Source organism: Cololabis saira, chromosome 24, assembly GCF_033807715.1.
Source record: "Cololabis saira isolate AMF1-May2022 chromosome 24, fColSai1.1, whole genome shotgun sequence".
Classification (NCBI taxonomy): Eukaryota; Metazoa; Chordata; class Actinopteri; order Beloniformes; family Belonidae; genus Cololabis; species Cololabis saira.
Genome location: NC_084610.1, coordinates 5,066,817 through 5,085,787, shown reverse-complemented (window position 1 = coordinate 5,085,787; position 18,971 = coordinate 5,066,817). Strand labels below are relative to the sequence as shown.

Genomic DNA, 18,971 nt, shown 5'->3' with positions numbered 1-18,971 from the left:
CGTTATCAAAGGATTTGGGTTTTTAAAACTGAAAACTGAAGCAAATTTAATACAATAGAAAACAAAATAAAAGTACAGCTTGTATGTGTATATTTTCAGTTTAACAGACCGCAGAGGAATTGTGTGGAAAAAATAAATATATACCGTATATAAAAATGTGAATCACGTGACCTGCCGCGGCGCTCAACGGACCACGTGATTAAACAGCGCGAGTTTAAGAAAACTCAAATCACAAGTCACATGAACATTAATGTCAGGTTTTGCATCGTGTCATTATTTATTGAAGAAAAACAGAACATAAAGCAGGATTTAAAAACTGTCAGAAGCATGTCAAGTATTTTAGTTTCTCTCTGATGTCTTCCGTCTGGCCTCTCTTCATTACAATCACACAAACAGCTGGATTCGTCTCCTTTTTCAGACTTTCAGCCCCAGAAACTGAACTGTTCCCAACAGGACATGGCCTTTCCATGAACTGAGGAAGGAAAACAAGGTTGGTAAAACAGGAGATTATTGGGTTAACATCAGGTCCTGGAACTGTGAATTGATTGGTCCTGGTGTGGATTTTAAACTTTTGATTTTTATTGTTTTTATTCTACTGTATATTTTTGATCAGTACTCGAGTTGTAAAAAAAAAAATCAGGGGGGATGGTGGATTTTATCATATAGGGACAGATAATTTGTGCTGATTACAAATAATATAATATATTACAAATAATAGCAGTGACCAAAACACCTGCAGAAATACTGCAGGAATGACATAGCAGCAGTTAAATGCAGCCTTCTGTAAGCTTTAAATATCCACTGGGCTTACATCAAATACATCAAAACACAACAATAAAAAAACACTTTTCTGAACTTATCAATATGACTCTGTCCTTCACAGGATAAGTAAAATGGATCACTGCAAAAACTCAAAATCTTAACAAGAATATTTGTCTTATTTCTAGTTAAAATGTCTCATTTTAGTAAAAAAAATCTCATTACACTTAAAACAAAACTCATCACTGGATAAAACAACAATTTTCACCTGTTTCAAGTAGATTTTCACTTGAAATAAGTAGAAAAATCTGCCAGTGGTGGGACAAGATTTATCTTCTTATAACAAGCAAAACAATCTTGTTCCACTAGCAGATCTTTCTACTTATTTCAAGTGAAAATTTACCTGAAACAGGTGAAAATTGTCAAATAAGTTGATGATGAACGAGCGCCCTCCTTTGGTGTCATAAGAAAGTGCACATACAAGGTAAACAAATGCATGGAAATCACAGTATTTCGCCATATTATTCTTTATTTCGTTTTATTTTGAATTATATTCATAGGATTAAACCCCATTCTTTAGCCACAAAAAATACAAATTAATAAATCAATCAATTATTTTCCCTTTCGGGAATTAATAAAGTATGTTTTAATTGAACTGAATTGGTATTCATTTAGCTCCGTATACTTATCTTCCTACTCTTATGCCCGTTACCTGCCTAAGAAAAAGTGATCTATTCTATTGCTAAAGACATGCTATGATTTACTTTACTGATATACATTTATTTCCCGAAACAAATTTAAAATTCTACTAAACAGTTTAACAACAGGAGATAACTGCTATTCTTAAACCAGACCTAAATCTTATGATATCTTAATTGCATGCTCTGCTTTTATAAGTTTTGCTCTTTGTACTCGTGCACCTTAATAACTTTATGACACCTTAATGTGAAGTTTTTACTCGGTTTTGCATACTGTGCCGGTGTTCCTCTCGGCCGGGTCTAGTTCCATTTTTGTTGTTTCTTGTTTTTATCTGGTAAAATGAAGGTTACATTATTTTGTATATCTTTCTTCAAGGTGTCAGTGTTCTTTCTAGCTGTTACAATGTACAATCACATTTACAGCAGCAGAGGGCAGTGCAAAGCAAGAATAACTTTCAAGAATATGTTGAGATTAGTCAAAGAAGAATATCCAAGCAGTCAGAGTAGCAAGATGTATCACTACGTTGCGATTTTCTACGACAGAACCATCAGTGCTGTGACATGCCTTTTTCGTTAAAGCAAAACAAAATCATGAAGATATATATATTATGTAGTTATTATTTATTAAAGCAATGTCATACGTATGTAAATAAAATACAACATCAAACACACAACCGTAAGAAAACAAGCATATTATTTCCCCTTTGGCACAGATATTATAAATATGAAACCACGTGATACGTCCTCCCTGTGCTCTCAGCTGATCCTTCCTTATGCACTTGGGTTGTTTTTGAAACAGTTTGCTCTTTTTGTACTGCAAAATGTTTGCCGGTAAAGTCTTCAAATCGTCTCTTAGTGGACTAAGAAATGTGTCGGTACGAGGACAAGTGCCTTCTGCAGCAACTGCAAGGTTAAACTTACTCTTTGAAGTATTTAGTGTATAACTTGAATATGTATCAGTGTTGAGACAAATCTGTAATGCAAAGCTTTTAAGATATGCTGTTGTTTGACGTGATAGACGCAAAATGTTATATGTTGATGTTAAAGTTCTGTTCTTTCTTCCACTCTATGTTAGTTTGTAAGTGGGTCACCACAACCTTGGAAACACTTCTTTTATTGTGACAGGTCACCTTTATGTTACTTATAGAGATAGCTTTATTTTGAAATGCCAACCCGGAGGAGCGACTTTGTAGTGTATGTGTGTGTGTATATATATATATATTATATAATGTGTGTGTGTGTGTGTGTGTGTATATATATATATATATATATATATATATATATATATATATATATATATATATATATATATATATATATATATATATACAACTTGGGGTGTTTTCCTTTAAATTCATTACATTATTGTGGCAGAAGATTGATATATAACAACAAAAAAGTGGCTTTATAAAGTCATTTTTAATTTTTTTAACAGACTTGAACAGATGCAGTTCTAGCCATTTACATCCACTTGGCAAGAACATTCGCCAGCCTCTCAGTCAAGCACAAGAAGCCCACCGCAAGTTGCCTTTATTATTTCATAATAAAGGCAACTCACAATGAGAAAAAGTAAAATTAGACATTAAAAAAATGGATTAAGCGATTAAAAAAACATAACGTGCTAAATATGCCTGTCATTAATTAATCGCAATTAACGCACTAATTTGACACCCCTAATAAATATATATATATATATATATATATATATATATATATATATATATATATATATATATATATATATATATATTTATTTGTACAGTTGCTCAAAAAGTTGGTATGCAGCGCAACGTAGTTTGGAGACCAAAGCTAGATTGATGACCAGGCTTTATTTCTGATGCAAAATTGGAGGTCAGTTGAGATTGACTCACTTTTAAAGGCAGCTCCCAGTGGTCAGTTAAGGTAATTCAACTTTTCTTATTTTGTTGTTGGCTTCAAATTGGCAGTTATGTCAGCGCTTAGGTGTAACTGAGCCCTAAATACCAAAGCTTACCCAGATCCATCCCAGCTCGGTGCAGTCCATGCTATCTACTTTATAAGTCATTCATGTGATTGGTCATAGTGGTCACTTGTTGGCCTTGGAGCAGAGGATGATTGGTGCTGTGTTCCCTCCCAGTCAGCAGCAGTTCAGCCGGCCTGCGTCCTCAAAAAGACAGGAGACCTCCACCGCCAAGTCCCTGATGGACGTCGGGACCCGCCGTTTTTTTAACGAAGACCACGATATGTTCCGGCAGAGCGTCCGGCGGTTCTTTCAAGAGGAAGTGGTTCCACACCACAAAGAGTAAGTGAAGGAAAGATATGTGGTTTAATGAACCTTAAAGAGGACCTATTATGGCATCTAATACCTATTTTAAACAGGCATTGAATGTCTTAAAAACAAGCTTTTGATTCTTTTTGCTAAATAAATTAGAAATTCAGCCTCTGAGGAATGTCTTTATGCAGGATTCTGAGTGGGCTGGGCTGTGATAATGAGGCTCTGTGCTGATTGGCTGCCTGAATGACGCGATACACCGCTACGGAAAAATGGCGGAAGCTCCGGCCGGTGGAGTTACACCGTGTCGTAACTTCATGCGATGCGAGCGAGCGTCAGTGACAAAATCACTTCCATTGCTTTATTTTCTATTGGACTGTCCTAACTGGCCGCAGCGACGCAGCGCACCGTTTTGAGCTGAACATTTGTCGGACTCCCTGCTTCTATTTTCTTCCTGGCGTTGAAAGCCGGTTGAAAGCGCTGTAGGAAACGGTCATGGATGAGGAACGGCTGATCCAGTTAGTTCAAATGAGAAGTTATCTCTATGATTCCTCCTCATTTCACTACAAAAACCTCAATAACGTGGCAGCTGCTGGAGGGAGATGGACAGAGAGCGTCCGATGTCACGCAGTGCGACGCACTTGGTTACGTAACGAAAGGGAGCAGAATCTTATTGGCTCGTAGATCCACATCACACTGGACGGCTCATCCGGGCGGCTGTACAGACACTGCAGGAATCTGGTTGCTTTCCTCCTTCTCTGAGTTGGCAGGCTGAGGGGAGACCACTTTATATATGTTAAAGCAAGAAAAAAACCTGTTTTTCATAATAGGTCCCCTTTAAGGTGCCATAAAATGAATGAATTGTGATGTTTTGAATCCCCGTCTCCTGGTCCCAGGTGGGAGAAGGCCGGTCAGGTGAGCAGGGAGGTGTGGGAGAAGGCCGGGGAGCAAGGCCTGCTGGGAGTGATGATCCCAGAAGAGCACGGGGGCATCGGAGGAGACGTCTTCTCAGCAGCTATCACCTGGGAAGAGCAGTGAGTCGTCTGTGATGAGATGACTGTCATTCAAGTCTGAGGTCAAACGCTGGTTTGGGTTTCAGATGAGCTTTGATTTTTGTCTTCAGAATGTACTGCAACTGCAGCGGCCCAGGGTTCGCCCTGCACTCAGACATCGCCATGCCCTACGTTGTCAAGTATGGCAACAAAGAGCAGGTTCAGCACTTCGTTCCCTCCATGGTTGCAGGGAAATGCATCAGTGCAATTGCCATGACAGAGCCGGGAGCAGGCAGGTGAGGAGCCAAAGTCCTAGCACAGGGGGCGGCAACCTGCGGCTCTAGAGCCGCATGCGTCTCTTTAGCGCCGCCCTAGTGGCTGGAGCTTTTTCAAAAATGACCTTTTTTTTCTTTTTTTTTCTTTTGTCCTTTTTCTTCTTCTTTTTTTCTCTATTTTCCTTTTTTTCTCTTTTTTCTTCCTTTTTCCTTTGCTTTTTTAATCTTGACATTTCGACTTTTTTCTCGAAATTTCGACTTTTCTCGAGATTGTACTTCAACATTAATCTCGACATTTCGACTTTTTTGTCAACATTTCGATTTTTTTTCTCGACATTTCGACTTTTTTCTCAACATTTCAACTTTTTTCTCAAGATTGTACTTCAACATCTTAACATTTCGACTTTTTTCTTGACTTTTTTCTCGAAATTTCGACTTTTTTCTCAACATTTCGACTTTTTTCTCAACATTTCGACTTTTTTCTCAACATTTCGACTTTTTTCTCAACATTTCGACTTTTTTCTCAAGATTGTACTTCAACATCTTAACATTTCGACTTTTTTCTCAAGATTGTACTTCAACATCTTAACATTTCGACTTTTTTCTTGACTTTTTTCTCGAAATTTTGACTTTTTTCTCGAAATTTTGACTTTTTTCTCGACATTTCGACTTTTTTCTCAAAGTGCATAATGAAAAAAAAAAATCTTCCCCCAGTTATAACTAATATAGATACATGCAGCATGTGTTGCCTTCATTCTAAGGTTTATACAAGACTTTTCATTTTTTGCAGCTCCAGACATATTTGTTTTTTGTGTTTTTGGTCCAATACGGCTCTTTCAACATTTTGGGTTGCCGACCGCTGCCCTAGCATATATCACGTCAAATGAATCTGCAGACATGTCAAAAACATGCACGTCATGTGGCCACTTTTCTCTGTTCAGCGATCTTCAGGGTGTGAGGACAAATGCCAAGAAGGATGGTAGTGATTGGATCCTCAATGGAAACAAGGTATTGTGTCATAAACGCTAAAATGTCTTCGTTGCATCTCAGTATGAGCATGAGAGCTGTTCCTTCCTCCTCAGGTGTTCATCACAAACGGCTGGATGGCTGATTTGGTGGTGGTGGTCGCCGTGACGAACCGCGAGGCCAAGGTGGCAGCACACGGCATCAGCCTGTTCCTGGTGGAGGACGGCATGAAAGGCTTCCAGAAAGGGCGGAAGTTGGATAAGATCGGTCTTAAAGCACAGGTGCCGGACCTCGTGGTACTTTGATCGGTCTTGACCACCCTTGGATTGATGCGAGGCTAATATTTCCCTCTCCACGTGTCCTGTTTCCTGAAAGGACACAGCCGAGCTGTTCTTCGAGGACGTCCGCCTCCCGGCTAGTGCTCTCCTGGGTGAACTCAACAAAGGTTTCTACTACCTCATGAATGAGTTGCCACAGGTGACCAACAGATCTCTCCTCACATCTGAATTATTATCCAACTGGAACTAATTAGTTGATTAATCATCCTTTTTTTCTTGCACTAGGAGCGTCTGGTGATTGCTGACATGGCCATAGCCAGCTGTGAGTTCATGTTTGAAGAAACGAGGAACTACGTAATGCAGCGGAAGGCTTTTGGTAAAACTATCGCTCACCTCCAGGTTTGTATATTTGAATTTTTTTATTTTTTTTAAATCTTTTTAGAAAAAACAACATATAATGATAACATGGATAAATATAATCAAATATATGCATTATACATTTTCCCCTTTTTTTTTTTTTTAAACACACAAAACCTAACTAAGGAACAGAGTCTCTGTAGAGTTAAATAATAAATAAACAAATGATCAATATAGGAAAGTAATGGATGAGCAAATGTGGCATTCAAAAAACAAATGCAGTCATAAATGCAAATGCCCATAATCACTGATATCCCATTAAATGAAAATAATAAATAAAACATAAAATGCAACAAAAATAACAATAATAAAAACAAATAAATAAAAGAAATGAAAAGAAAATTAAGGGAGGGGGGATCAGTCAGTGGGTACAGTCTTCAACGAGTTAAAGTAATCTATGAAGGATTGCCATTTATGAACACATTTAGCTGAGTTGCCTTTTACTGAATATCTTACCTTTTCCAATTTGAGAAAAAACACAACATCACTAAGCCAAAGAGCAATAGACGGAGACTTGGGGGATTTCCATGAAAGTAGGATACGGCGTCTTGCTAAAAGATATGTGAAAGCCAATAGTATTTTTGAAATGATTTGACTTTGAGTGCACGTTTTCTCATTTTTGGGGAGTATTTGTCATCTTACTCCAGAGTTCCTCCTCAGTTCAGCATTTGCATTTGTATTGCTCAACTGTGGATGTGACCTCTTCTTTTTTCATAGGTTCACCGTGTTCTTGAGGTTGGATTATTCATTGCTACTATTGATCCATGTCTAATTTTTGGGAGGAATAAGTGACTTTGTGTTGGCCATGTGGCTCTCTCTCCAAGATACCTGTAAAGTGCACTTAGATCCCCCGTGTGGTTTGTTTTGTTTATTAGTTGAGTTTATCAATTTAAAATGGATCAATTTACTGCTGCTTTTTGTTAAAATATTGCAATTTTATTTAGATTTTTTGTAGTGTTCTTTCTTTAGAATAACAGAATAACAAAATAAATAGCTACAATGACTATGAGAATTTCACAGACTATCCAAAATGTCAAATCAATATCAAATATAAAACTACAAGTCAAGTTCAGCACAAATCTAAAATGAAAACTGCAGCGGTAGAATAACACACGTCAGTAACGGCAACAAACTTGTTCTGCTCATTAGAACAGAGTGACAGCAAGATAAAATAAAAATACCTCCTTCTTTTACACGTGAAATATTAAAAACGAGTGCAGTTTATATCTTGTGCAAACTGTTGCCATGTTGGAGATCATGGTTCCAGATAAACCTGGGAATCAGGGTTAACTCAAGCCTGCTTCATTACCTGAGGCAACTTCTACTCCGTTTCCATGGTAACATATTTGTGAACCTGGTCCGACGAGGCTGCTTTGGTTAGAACAGTGGAATTGCATTTCCAGAGTAAAGTAAGTCTCCAAATTGACTTTTTCTTTTGGTGGTATTGGAGCTATTTCCTGACTAAAAACCCATAAGTATCATCAGAAAAATGTCACAAATTTTGAGTTCATGATTCAGAAATCGTGCACTGCAAAAACTCAAAATCTTAACAAGAATATTTGTCTTATTTCTAGTTAAAATGTCTCATTTTTAGTCAAAAGAAATCTCATTACACTTAAAACAAGACTCATCACTGGAAAAAAAAAAACTTTCACCTGTTTCAAGAAGATTTTCACTTAAAATAAGTAGAAAAATCTGCCAGTGGAACAAGATTTTTTTTGCCTTTAATGAGAAGATAAATCTTGTCCCACTGGCAGATTTTCCTACTTATTTCAAGTGAAAATTTACTTGAAACAGGTGAAAATTGTGAAATAACAGGTTGTTTTTCTGGTGAAGACTCTTGTTTTAAGTGTAATGAGATTTGACTAAAAATGAGACATTTTAACTAGAAATAAGACAAATATTCTTGTTAAGACTCTGAGTTTTTGCAGTAGGTTAGTGATCTGGTCGCCAACAGCAAGGCTGTTAAGCTCGAGTCACTGATGGACTCCACTGTCTTAGCTTTCTAAAACTTTTCCAGTTCCTGCGAACTCTAAAGCACTTACTAAACCCATAAACAGGCAACTGCGATGGCTTATGTCTTATCCAGAGGCTTAACGGGACACTTGACTTCACAGACTGTGCAGCACAAACTGGCAGAGCTGAAGACTGAGATCTGCGTGGGCCGAGCGTTCGTAGACAACTGCCTTCAGCTGCTCGCTGAGAAGCGCCTGGACCCCTCCACGGCCTCCATGGCCAAGTATTGGTGAGAGCAGCTCTCCCAGGATGCCGTGTGGTTTGGTTTGATCCAAACGGGCCACACTAACTCTATTCATCCCGTCTCCAGGGCCTCGGATCTGCAGAACAAGGTGGCCACTCAGTGCCTGCAGCTCCACGGGGGCTGGGGCTACATGTGGGAATACCCCATCGCCAAGTAAGTGTCACGTAGCCAGGAACGAGCAGGAGTTTTTTCCTTGGCTTCCAGCCCATAATAAGCAGCTGGACTTGTCTGTTGGGGCTTTCAGGGCGTTTGTGGACTCGCGTATTCAGCCGATCTACGGAGGAACCAACGAGATCATGAAGGAGCTCATCGCCCGCGGCATCGTCAGCCAGAAGTGAGAGGGTTTCCTGGAGCTCTGGAGGAAAAGTGGTGGACGGTTCTCCACGAGCAAGTGCAGTCTTGCAGGGCATTAAGGAGGGAGAATGTACTTGAATTATATCAGATACCCGTGGGTTTAACACGTTGCACGAACACCTGCTTCTGGGTAATTAGACACACTTCTACTTCAGCTGCTTTAACAGTTATTGAGCCACATCCAGACAAACATATCTACATATAAAGTGATGCAGAAAGTCATTTAATATTATTTTAATGCTAAATTTTAGCATTGTAAATTGACATTCAGATAGACACACTGATACTCACATACACATTCACACATGACATAAATTGAGATTTGACTAAGTGCAACACCTTCGGGTACAGATTCTGATACCTGGGATCTTTTTTGAGTTTTATTTTTGTAATAAAAAGTAAAAATGACACCATGTTGCCAGTGTAACGCCAATACTACACAGATAACCGACGTGCCTCCCTTTCTCAACCCGCCATCTCCAAACAAGAAGTTTCAAGGCAGCTTTAGTAACTTTCTGTGCTGGGTTTTGGTACAACTAAGAGATTGGATTCTTTTTGTGAAAGTTCTTTGGTGTTGGAGGTGCTGAGATGAAATTATTAGCAGATACAAGAAAAACTTAAAAGAAAAAAATGCGGTAGAAACACACATGTAGAGTCAGTAGAGCATACAGATTACATAAAAATCAGCTCTGATCTGTTTGTTTTCTGACCTTTTTTCTGTAATTAACAACTTCACATTAAAATGAACTGAAAAGTGCTGTATGTGAATAACATTCATGAGATCTGTAGGCTTTAACTGTTCACTTTATAAAGTAAGTGTGTGTCTTTTTATGGCCCGTGCCAGTCTGAGGCGACAGAATGATCAAATTTGTGTTTGTTTACATGCATTAAAAAATTATTACACCTAAACAGATTAAAGATTTTTATTTGAACTTGTCACTGAGTCTGACGGGGTTTTGCGTGGAGTTGTTTGTGGAGTTTTTTTTTTTTAAACCCCTTTATTGATTTTACAAATAATCAAGGCACATTATACATTCCAGAGGAACATTTGCATCAAAGAACACTGAGCGACCAATGATCAATGATGAATTAAAAAAAAACGCAAGTGATCAGTCAGGAATTAGGGAACAAAGATACTTCTGAAGATGCTGGGCTTTTTGAATCAAGCAAGATTTTAAACATTTTTTGTACTGAATTATTTTGTTTAGATATGCAATAAAGATTAGATAAATTTTCAAAAAGCGACATTTATGAGTAAAAAATTTAGCCAATATAATTAGCTAAGTTTGATTGATTCCAAAGTCTATTTTTTTTTTGTCCTCCACTTGTAAACCAAATGTAATGCTTTCAAATGTAAGAATAGGAATGGTTTGATCATTATAGGTTATCCAGTATTGGAAAGCATCCCCAAAGGTCCTAGTTAAGCTACAAGAGAAAAAAAGATGCTCTAAGGTTTCAATGTCTGCGTTACAAAAAGTACAAATATTCAAATCTAAATTAAACCTTTTATGTAAAAAATCATTACATGGATAAACCTCATGACATTATTTTAAAATGAATTTATTTAGCCTTAGGTGGAAGTGGAAAGGAGAGGTATCTGGTTCTGTTTGTCAGGAGCAGCAGCATCAGCCTGCGTTGACTTGATCCCGCCGGTAGGGGGCGGTGCGTGCACGGAACGAAGCAGGACGGGATTCCCGTCTGATTCAAGCGGAGCTGGAAAGGAGAAGCTGCTGGCTGGAAGCGGAGGATTTGGAGAAGTTGATAGCACCGGTGCTGTTGCCACGCTGGTCCCCGCAGAGGAAGCAGCGGACATGCGCAGTGCGCACCACACCTCACCTGCAGGGGCCTGAAGTGCAGGGCAAGTCGTGCCAAAAAGTGATTGCCTGCCAGATTCTGGCTGCGGGAGTGTTGTAATGGTCCTTTAAAAGAGTTAAAAGCAATCCTCTGAGCTCTAGTGTATATATTATGAAGCTCAAGAATGAGATCAAATCATATTTAGGTAAAAACAAACTTTCATTAACTGTATTTGGCCTTCAATCAATTTTTGGCAGGTGAAAAGACCCCTTTTTCAGGGGAGAAATCAGATTCTGGCAGGCAATCACTTTATGGCACGACACCGGTTTAACATTTAATGGCTAAGTTTGACTATCCGGAATTAACATTGCAGATATCTACAACTGCATTTTGACTAGTCGTAATTACATTTTGACTAGTCAAAACTCTAATTCAAGATATCTGTAATTACATTTTGACTAAGCAGAAAGTTAAAGATATCTCCAATTTGTAATATCTCTAATTAAAATTAATTTCAAGATATCTGTAACTTGATTATAGATATCTACAGTTAAATTATGACTATCTGTAATTCCAGTTTGAGATATCTACAACGTCATTTTGACTAGTCATGATTCCAGTTCAAGATATCTACAACTTGGTTCTGACTAGTCAAAACTTAATTTAAGATATCTAAACAGGACAATGTAGATATCTTGAATTGAGGGGAATTAAAGATATCTTGAACTGGAATTATGACTAGTCAGAATTAAATTGTAGATATCTGAAACTGGAATTACAGCTAGTCGTAATTCAGTTGCAGATATCCGTAATTCACATTGCAGATATCTGCAACTGAATTATAGATATCTGTAATTAGAAACCCCACACACATGAATAGCAAAAGTGACGTAATTTGTCCTAGGCAGCTGAAATGACAATTGTGGATAGCAAGAATGTAATTGTAGATATCTGAAATGCTCTTTTTGACTAGGAAGAATGTAATTGTGGATATCTGCAACACATATCCAGTCTACAGTAGCTGTTAAATATTAAAACGGCTTGCCATAGAAGTGCAGCTCACTTCTCTACAGCCCCATCCTTCCTCACACCCTCCCTCCCCCTTGGGCATCCTTCCCACAGTATCCCCCCCTTCTCCCCCTTCTCCTCCTCCTCACTCTCCTCCTTTTCCTCAGCAACAGCCACACCCTGCTGCTTCATCTCTGAGAGGACAGAGAAATCACCCCCTCTCTCCTCAAACCAGCTGATTATTCCACCTGCCTGGAACCAGAGCCTTGATATTGCACTCTGCATCACCCGGCTGCAATATATCAGTGTTAATTATTACTTGTGTTGCACATTTACACGCCGTAGCTGCTGCGCAGACGTCATTAAGCAGGTTGCAGGTCCCTTTGCGCGTCTACTGCTGCAGTTACGGGAGCTTAATTTGCGAGAGGCGTGGTCATATATGTATATGGGCGGGGCTAGGGGCGTGGTCATGGGCGAGGGGGCGGGGCCAGGGCCCCCGGAGCGGCTCATTGTCGCTCCAGCTCCTCCACACACAAGGGTGTTAGTGGCTCAGCAGCTCTAATCTCCAGGTAAGGAGTGACACACTTTGCTTGGTAGTATTTGGATGGGAACGAGGCTTTACGGTCAGTGAGACTAATAGAAAGAGGTAATTGGGGCACCATCAGCAAAACAATGACAGCTGCAAAAGTTTCCAAGTCTGTATGTTTAATGTCGGGATTTCTGTTCCAGTAATGCAGCTGCGGCTCTGCGCTCCTCTGTCATGTGCAGTTATGTGGATGGATTTAAGGGATGCAATTCATTTTTAATGTGCTGTAAATCTGATTACTTGGGTTTTGAAAAATCCCAGACTTATCAGGTGATAAATAGTTGCATTTGCGGGTTTTTGTGTGTGTTTTGTGTGCTGCGTCCTGCCGGTGCGCAGCTCCGCGCTGCGTCTTTTGTTCTGGTCCACGCCTGCAGGGTGCTGAAGCCGGAGCGGGGATCCCCTCCATCCCTTCCATCACACCCACCCGGGACCAGGTTTCAGCTGCAAGGGCGAGGAAAGGCGGTGGCCTGAAAGAAAAAAAAAAAACCCCACATGAGTGGAGAGAAAAGAATCTGTGCGTAAATTGTAGAAACGTCCTGCCGGTAACCACGCATGGTGGATTGTGGGAGTAGCCCAGCCCCAGGAGCAACACCTTGCATCGGGAAAAAAAGGTTGAATTTTGTCCCAATCTCATAAATCAACCTGTTTTGACAGCAATGAGCCATCCAGTTCTGTAATGTTTGCTGAGATCTTTCTCAGTGGATTGCAATTTCTCTCACACGTGTGATGCGGTTTCTGCAAGCTGAGGCGTTTCAGCGCTGCAGAGGAGCTAGATTCCCCTGGACTGGACAGAGAAAGGCAGTCATGCATGAAAGATTCCTATTGCAGTTGGAAAATGAAAGCAATGGCTTCATATGATTGATAAACGTTGGTATATTTGCAGATGATACCCAACAGGAAGTGGCAGGTGACTAAAAGGGGATGATTTTCACCATTCTCTGGAAGTCAGTGGTCTGCAGAGCAGGGTTTGCACCAGAAATAATTCCTCTTTGGCTTTTGACCACAGGTTTAGTATTTCCTAACATAAAACCTTTACAAAGTCCATTAGGAGAGCAAACATGTTTTGCCCACAAGCCTCCATCACGCCAGATTGGACTGAGTCTAATCACTGGCAGAGTAATTGAAATGACCTTAATCGGGACACAACAGGTTGAGTTTGTGGCCACTTGAAGTTTCCGTCCAAATCCAGCATGTACATGTGAATTACGCGTATAAGCCAAACATTTAGACGCGTCTTAGTTTTCCAACCACTGGGAAACCCAATCTGGCCCCGTGGACTGTGTTCAGTGTATTTCTCAACGTCAGTTCTGGTTAGGTGCACTGTCAGAGACCCAAACCCGCAGAACCTTTGCACGCTCCAGTTAAGACATCTTGGCTGCTGCGTTCACATGGGAAGGGGGATCGTATCTGAGCCTCAGCTGGGATTGTTCTGGCTTTTTAGTGCAGAGCGTTTGGGGGACTTATTCTGGCTACGAGGACCACAGAATGCTCGGGTCTAGGGTGGACGCGTCTCTGTCTCCTGCTGCTCCACCTGTCCGAGACCTCTTCGCTACAGGTGCCTAATGGGAGCTGGCAGAACTGTGTCTTTACGAGGGGATTAAGTCGACTGCGAGAGGGACATAATCTAATTCACCAACGTCAGAGAAGCAAAATGGCCCACTGACCTCCATCTGGAGCCGACATAACATACACTCCTTCTCCTCCTTCGCCCTCTTGGGCTGGTACGAGTCTAATTGACTACCTGGGCCGACCTAATCAAGAGGTATACACTGTGTTTTGGCCTTAAGTGTCGAGCAACACATGGATTTACAAAACCAGAACTGTACAGAAAGCCCAACGTTGGACTATCATGTTCTATCTGCATTCCAGATACAGCTCAAACATCTGGTGAAAAGAAGATCTGCGTGTTTTAATTGACCATGAGATGTCAAGTACACAGCGTTTATCTGGTGCCCGGTGCAGTGACCTCCATGTTCCCGCGCGGTCTTTGCGATCATCCATCCACACAGTTTGCCCTTGTACCAGAGCCCCAGCCGTGGCTGACTGGCGGCAAAGTTTCCCAAACGAGCCCTGACAGCTAGTGTCACATTACATTCCTCACGGACGGTGCTCCTCGACAGAGAGGACATTCATGCAGGGCATTCTTGTTCTCCGTTATTGGCATCTTTTACATTCTTTGATGTTCTGGCTTCCTGGCCACGTTAGGTAATCCACGAGAGACGCAGAGAGAGAGAAAAACGCCTCTACTTTTCTGCGAAGTCCGAGTTTGACTTGGCTTGAGTCCAGTCGATCCATGTTTATCCATGTGCCTGCAACTTCCGTCTCTCCCCTTGAAACCTTCTTTTTTAGGAGCAGCTTATTTGGACACATTCCATGCAAGACAAGTCTGCTGCTGTATGTCCCGGCTGATCCGTCACAGGAAGTTTATGTGTCGCCGTCCTAGTGATGTAATGCCATATGATATGATTTCGGTTCAGCTTTAGGTCGCTGTTTGGTGTTTCACGCCATTAACTGACACGCAAGACTGCAAACAACTGGCCTGTTGAGATATTCTGGATAATGATACGGCGCCATCGGAGGCTATATATGTAGCTGGATGGTTGTGTTTCTTTTTTTTTTTGTCATTAGCTGACACAATTTCTGTAAGTCTTCTAGGATACAGTGTAAAATCATACTTCTCATCTTATTCAGAGCAGCTGATTTGAAGGGATGGAGTTGACGTATACTAGGCGATATGGACCAAAAGTCATATCTCGATATTTTCTAGCTGAATGGCGATACTCGATATATATCGATATTTTTTCTGTGCGATAATTGGGGTTTCCCCCAAAGCATTATAGCATAGCATCTCTGTTAGCTTCATTTTTTTCTGAGGCAAACCATTAAAAAAACAGTCAGTTTTAATACAAAGCCTCGTGCCAAATGTCACACAGGTTCCTTTATTAACAGAGGTCTGCACAATATCAAAATGTATAAAACAAATGAAATAAAAATAAACTGCCTGCATATATAGAATAAAAATGCTTCTTGAATAAAATAAAACAAATATCCCTTTCCTGCATAACAATTAAATTAAAATACACTGTGCAATTAATACAATGTAGACAGTAACAGGCAGACTTTTCCACTGAGGTTGACAGTTGTGCAAATAACAAAACATTTGTGCAAATCTCAAATAAAACATTCAAGTCAATTTGTCACAAAATAAGCTATATCAAAAAAAAAAAAAAAAAAAAAAAAAAAAAATATATATATATATATATATATATTTTTTTTTTTTTTTAATCGATATAAACGATATTGTCTCGTACCATATCGCGTTTGAAAATATATCGATATATATTAAAATCTCGATATATCGCCCAGCCCTAGTTTGAGATAAAGGTGGAAAATATCCTTACCAGCTTTTCTATTTAGTTATTTTTTCCATCTTCAATACAAAAAATTAGTCAGATTCCACTTCGATTTCCAATACTTGCAGAGAATCAGCCCCTGGATAGAATCCAGTGAAGAAACGTTGCAGTTCCTTTACTGACCACTAGATGCCGGCTCCAAAACCGAGTCGATCTCTATTGACCCCCGTGTTAAAATGCCCAGGCAGGTATTTTAAGGTATTTTTTTACCTTCTGTATGGATGGAGATAGCTTGAAACACGAGGAGTACCAGATCCATTTCATGAGACCAAATTTCTCTGACGCAAATGGTTCCCATGGCTGAGCAGGCTGGTCTGAACCCCTCACTCGCTCACTCAACGACACATTTTCAGACCTAGGCAGCCCCAAACAAAAGAAAAGGTTGTATTATATCATAGTTTTTGAATTTCTCTCTCACCAAACTACAAAAAATTATATGATTTTCCAGAATATGTGCCTTGGTTTTGTAATCAGAAGAGTACATTTAAATGAGATTTTTATTCAAATTATAAGCATCACTACAGCAAAACATGTTCATCCATTTTCCTCTGGGTTGTAAAGATTTTTTGAAACGACTGAAAGGCGTGCACAGTTTGAGGTCGTGTCATTTCCTGAGATTGGTCCTCCCCAAAATCACATGTTCGTTTTTGTTTCCATGTAGCTTGAGGTCTCGAAGATCCCTGAAGGGAAAACGTAAATTTCTATTCTGGAGTGTGGCGTTCGCTTGTCCATCAAAAAACCAGAGCTATTTTCAGACTTTGCAGTCGTACTTTTGGCAGCGCGTGCCAGGCTGGTCTAAATCTTTTTTTTCTTTTGGACTGTGACCTGGCCCAACCGCAGGAAGAAACCACACATGAGTCTCAGCTCCTGCCTGGATGGGCCTCGGACCTCCCGTTAGCGCACAGAGAAGCATCGATCATACGTAGCACTGGGGCTTTTATGAGTTCCAGATGTTTAAGCTAAACAGCTCGACTGATTTGCCCCTCATCCTTTCGCTAAACAGCACACTGGCGGCGGCTTTACTCTGAAACATAGAGTGAAGAGTGCTGGAGGACTCAATGAGCCTCATTGTTGGAGTCCATTTCTAGTTAGAACAGTCTTTGTAGGGTTTTGTTTTCAACTTTCTCAGTGGCATCTTAATTTGTGGGTTTCAGTTCATCCATTAAGAGGAAAAGATTGGTGGTCATGGCGATAAAACCCAAGGATTCAGGGGAAATTGCTTTGCAGCGCTGGGTGGATGGATGCTCAAGTGCAAGTGCTGGTCAGGGTCGTCCGTGTTTTAGATGAATGGGAACTGATTCATGGGAAGCAGCTCTCTGAAGCCAGTGTGAAACGCAGAAACAGATGTGCCGACGGTACATTACGTTCTCTGTGACTGTGTTTTTGACCGGATGGCATGAACACAGCAGCTGACTGTGTGCAGTGGACGTCCTGGCCGGAGTCCAGGGAGGGTTTTTCTCTGCAACCACAGCTTAATGCGCCTGAAGAGGGAACGAGAAGCCCGCGAGGTCTCAGACGTACCGCTGCAGGAAGTTGGAAAAAATGTGCAGGATGTAATTTATGACCAATTGAAACCATTAGCTGATTACCTACTTAGCTGATGTGACCAAAGATTAATCTTCATCACATATAACGCTTCTCAAAGTTCTCCTGAACGTTGTGACTGATTAATTTCAAAATGAGTCATCATAAAAGTTGAGATTGGGGAATAATGATTAACGTTCCACACTAGGCTTTTCAACATGTTGGTCACAGATTAAAAGTATACATGTGTAATTAAATTGTCTTGTTGACACAAATTACTCTGAAGTTTACTCAGGGATTAACGGGTTAATCCCCGAGTGCAGACTTAAATCGGCTTGGTACAATATTGTGATTATGTTAGCTGTCAGCTAACTTCATTGTTCCCACTTTAAATGTTTTGTATTGGAAGTGATAATAGTTTAATTGATAAATGTAATATTTGTTGAATGCTTTGTTCAAATGCCGACAGGCTGAACTAAGACAATGGTTCAGCTGAAACTTGACTTTCAGGGCAGAGCTGCGATGTTTCTGTTTCTGTTTGCATCTCTCAAAGCTTGTTTGTTGGGCCGCACGGATTCTTTCAGAGAAATTTGATCGCTTTCAACACTGTTGAATTACTCAAAACAGTTTTATTTTCTCTGTAGTGTCTCTGCTACCACTTGAACGAAAAGCTAACCGTTACAAGGTGCTTAAATTTAGAAAAATAATAATTTTAAATGTTTTTCTTGGACATATTTGTTCCCAAATCCCAAGATTCCTTCTTCTGCATAGCACGGTTGCTTTTGTCCACTTTGTGCCTGCAAAGCTGGCAATTATTCACCCAAGTAGCTAAAGTGGTTTGGCTCCTCAACCGTCCGAGTTCAGCAGGCCAGATGAAATTATCTGGAACAAGTTCGGTATGAATAGTGCCACAACCTTTCCCACGGACCCTGGCCCACGTTGGATTGCCAAAACAAAAACCAGGATTTATTTCCCGGAAAATTTGGTTCAAATTTGGAATGTTTTCAGTCCAAACCAATTTCACAAAACCAAAAACTGACCAAACTAGCTCTATTAGGCTGAGCATCGCGGGGTCTGTTGACCGTTGAGCTGTTGAGTGCAGAACTGCTCTGCTCTTGAAATGCTCTCATTGTCGACCTGAGACCGGAGCACAATTACTGCCCAACCAGACCATGGCAGTCCCACTCCCTCAGGGACTCGAACCTTCCACCCCTCTCATCCAGGAGCTCAGCCTTCATTATACCATAAACAAATCAATCAAATTTCTTCCTGTAATTACACGGATACGCTCAGAGTTTTGAATCAATCCTGACCCTAAGTACTATTTCATTCACAAATCGATTTAGCTTACGTGGGAAAAGCTTAACTTCCTCCAACTTTAAAGATACAGGATTCT

The 18,971-nt window shown here is 40.3% G+C and overlaps 2 protein-coding genes across 12 annotated transcripts in view; both read left to right on the top strand.

Moving 5' to 3' along the window:
* The first annotated feature begins 2,219 nt into the window (after positions 1 to 2,219).
* On the top strand, positions 2,220 to 9,863 carry acadl (acyl-CoA dehydrogenase long chain). The gene is made up of 11 exons (XM_061715459.1): positions 2,220 to 2,367; positions 3,574 to 3,738; positions 4,605 to 4,742; positions 4,832 to 4,996; positions 5,917 to 5,983; positions 6,058 to 6,222; positions 6,317 to 6,418; positions 6,505 to 6,618; positions 8,754 to 8,881; positions 8,963 to 9,049; positions 9,141 to 9,863. Exons 1-11 carry the CDS (start codon positions 2,279 to 2,281, stop codon positions 9,232 to 9,234), a joined length of 1,314 nt encoding a protein of 437 aa, XP_061571443.1. The 5' UTR covers positions 2,220 to 2,278; the 3' UTR covers positions 9,235 to 9,863.
* Positions 9,864 to 12,532: 2,669 nt separating this feature from the next.
* The window catches only part of LOC133424852 (microtubule-associated protein tau-like), a 92,325-nt gene continuing 85,886 nt past the window's right edge, over positions 12,533 to 18,971 (top strand). For all 11 annotated transcript variants that reach the window (XM_061715399.1, XM_061715396.1, XM_061715398.1 and 8 more), the window contains exon 1: positions 12,533 to 12,621. The gene's annotated coding sequence lies outside the window, so the exon portion shown is untranslated. The remainder of the gene's footprint in view (positions 12,622 to 18,971) is intronic.

Coding starts and splice junctions, on each gene's coding strand:
- acadl (XM_061715459.1), top strand. CDS start 2,279: ATGTTTGCCGGTAAAGTCTTCAAATCGTCTCTTAGTGGACTAAGAAAT. Junction 2,368..3,573: donor CCTTCTGCAGCAACTGCAAG/GTTAAACTTACT, acceptor GTTCCCTCCCAG/TCAGCAGCAGTTCAGCCGGC. Junction 5,984..6,057: donor GGATCCTCAATGGAAACAAG/GTATTGTGTCAT, acceptor CTTCCTCCTCAG/GTGTTCATCACAAACGGCTG.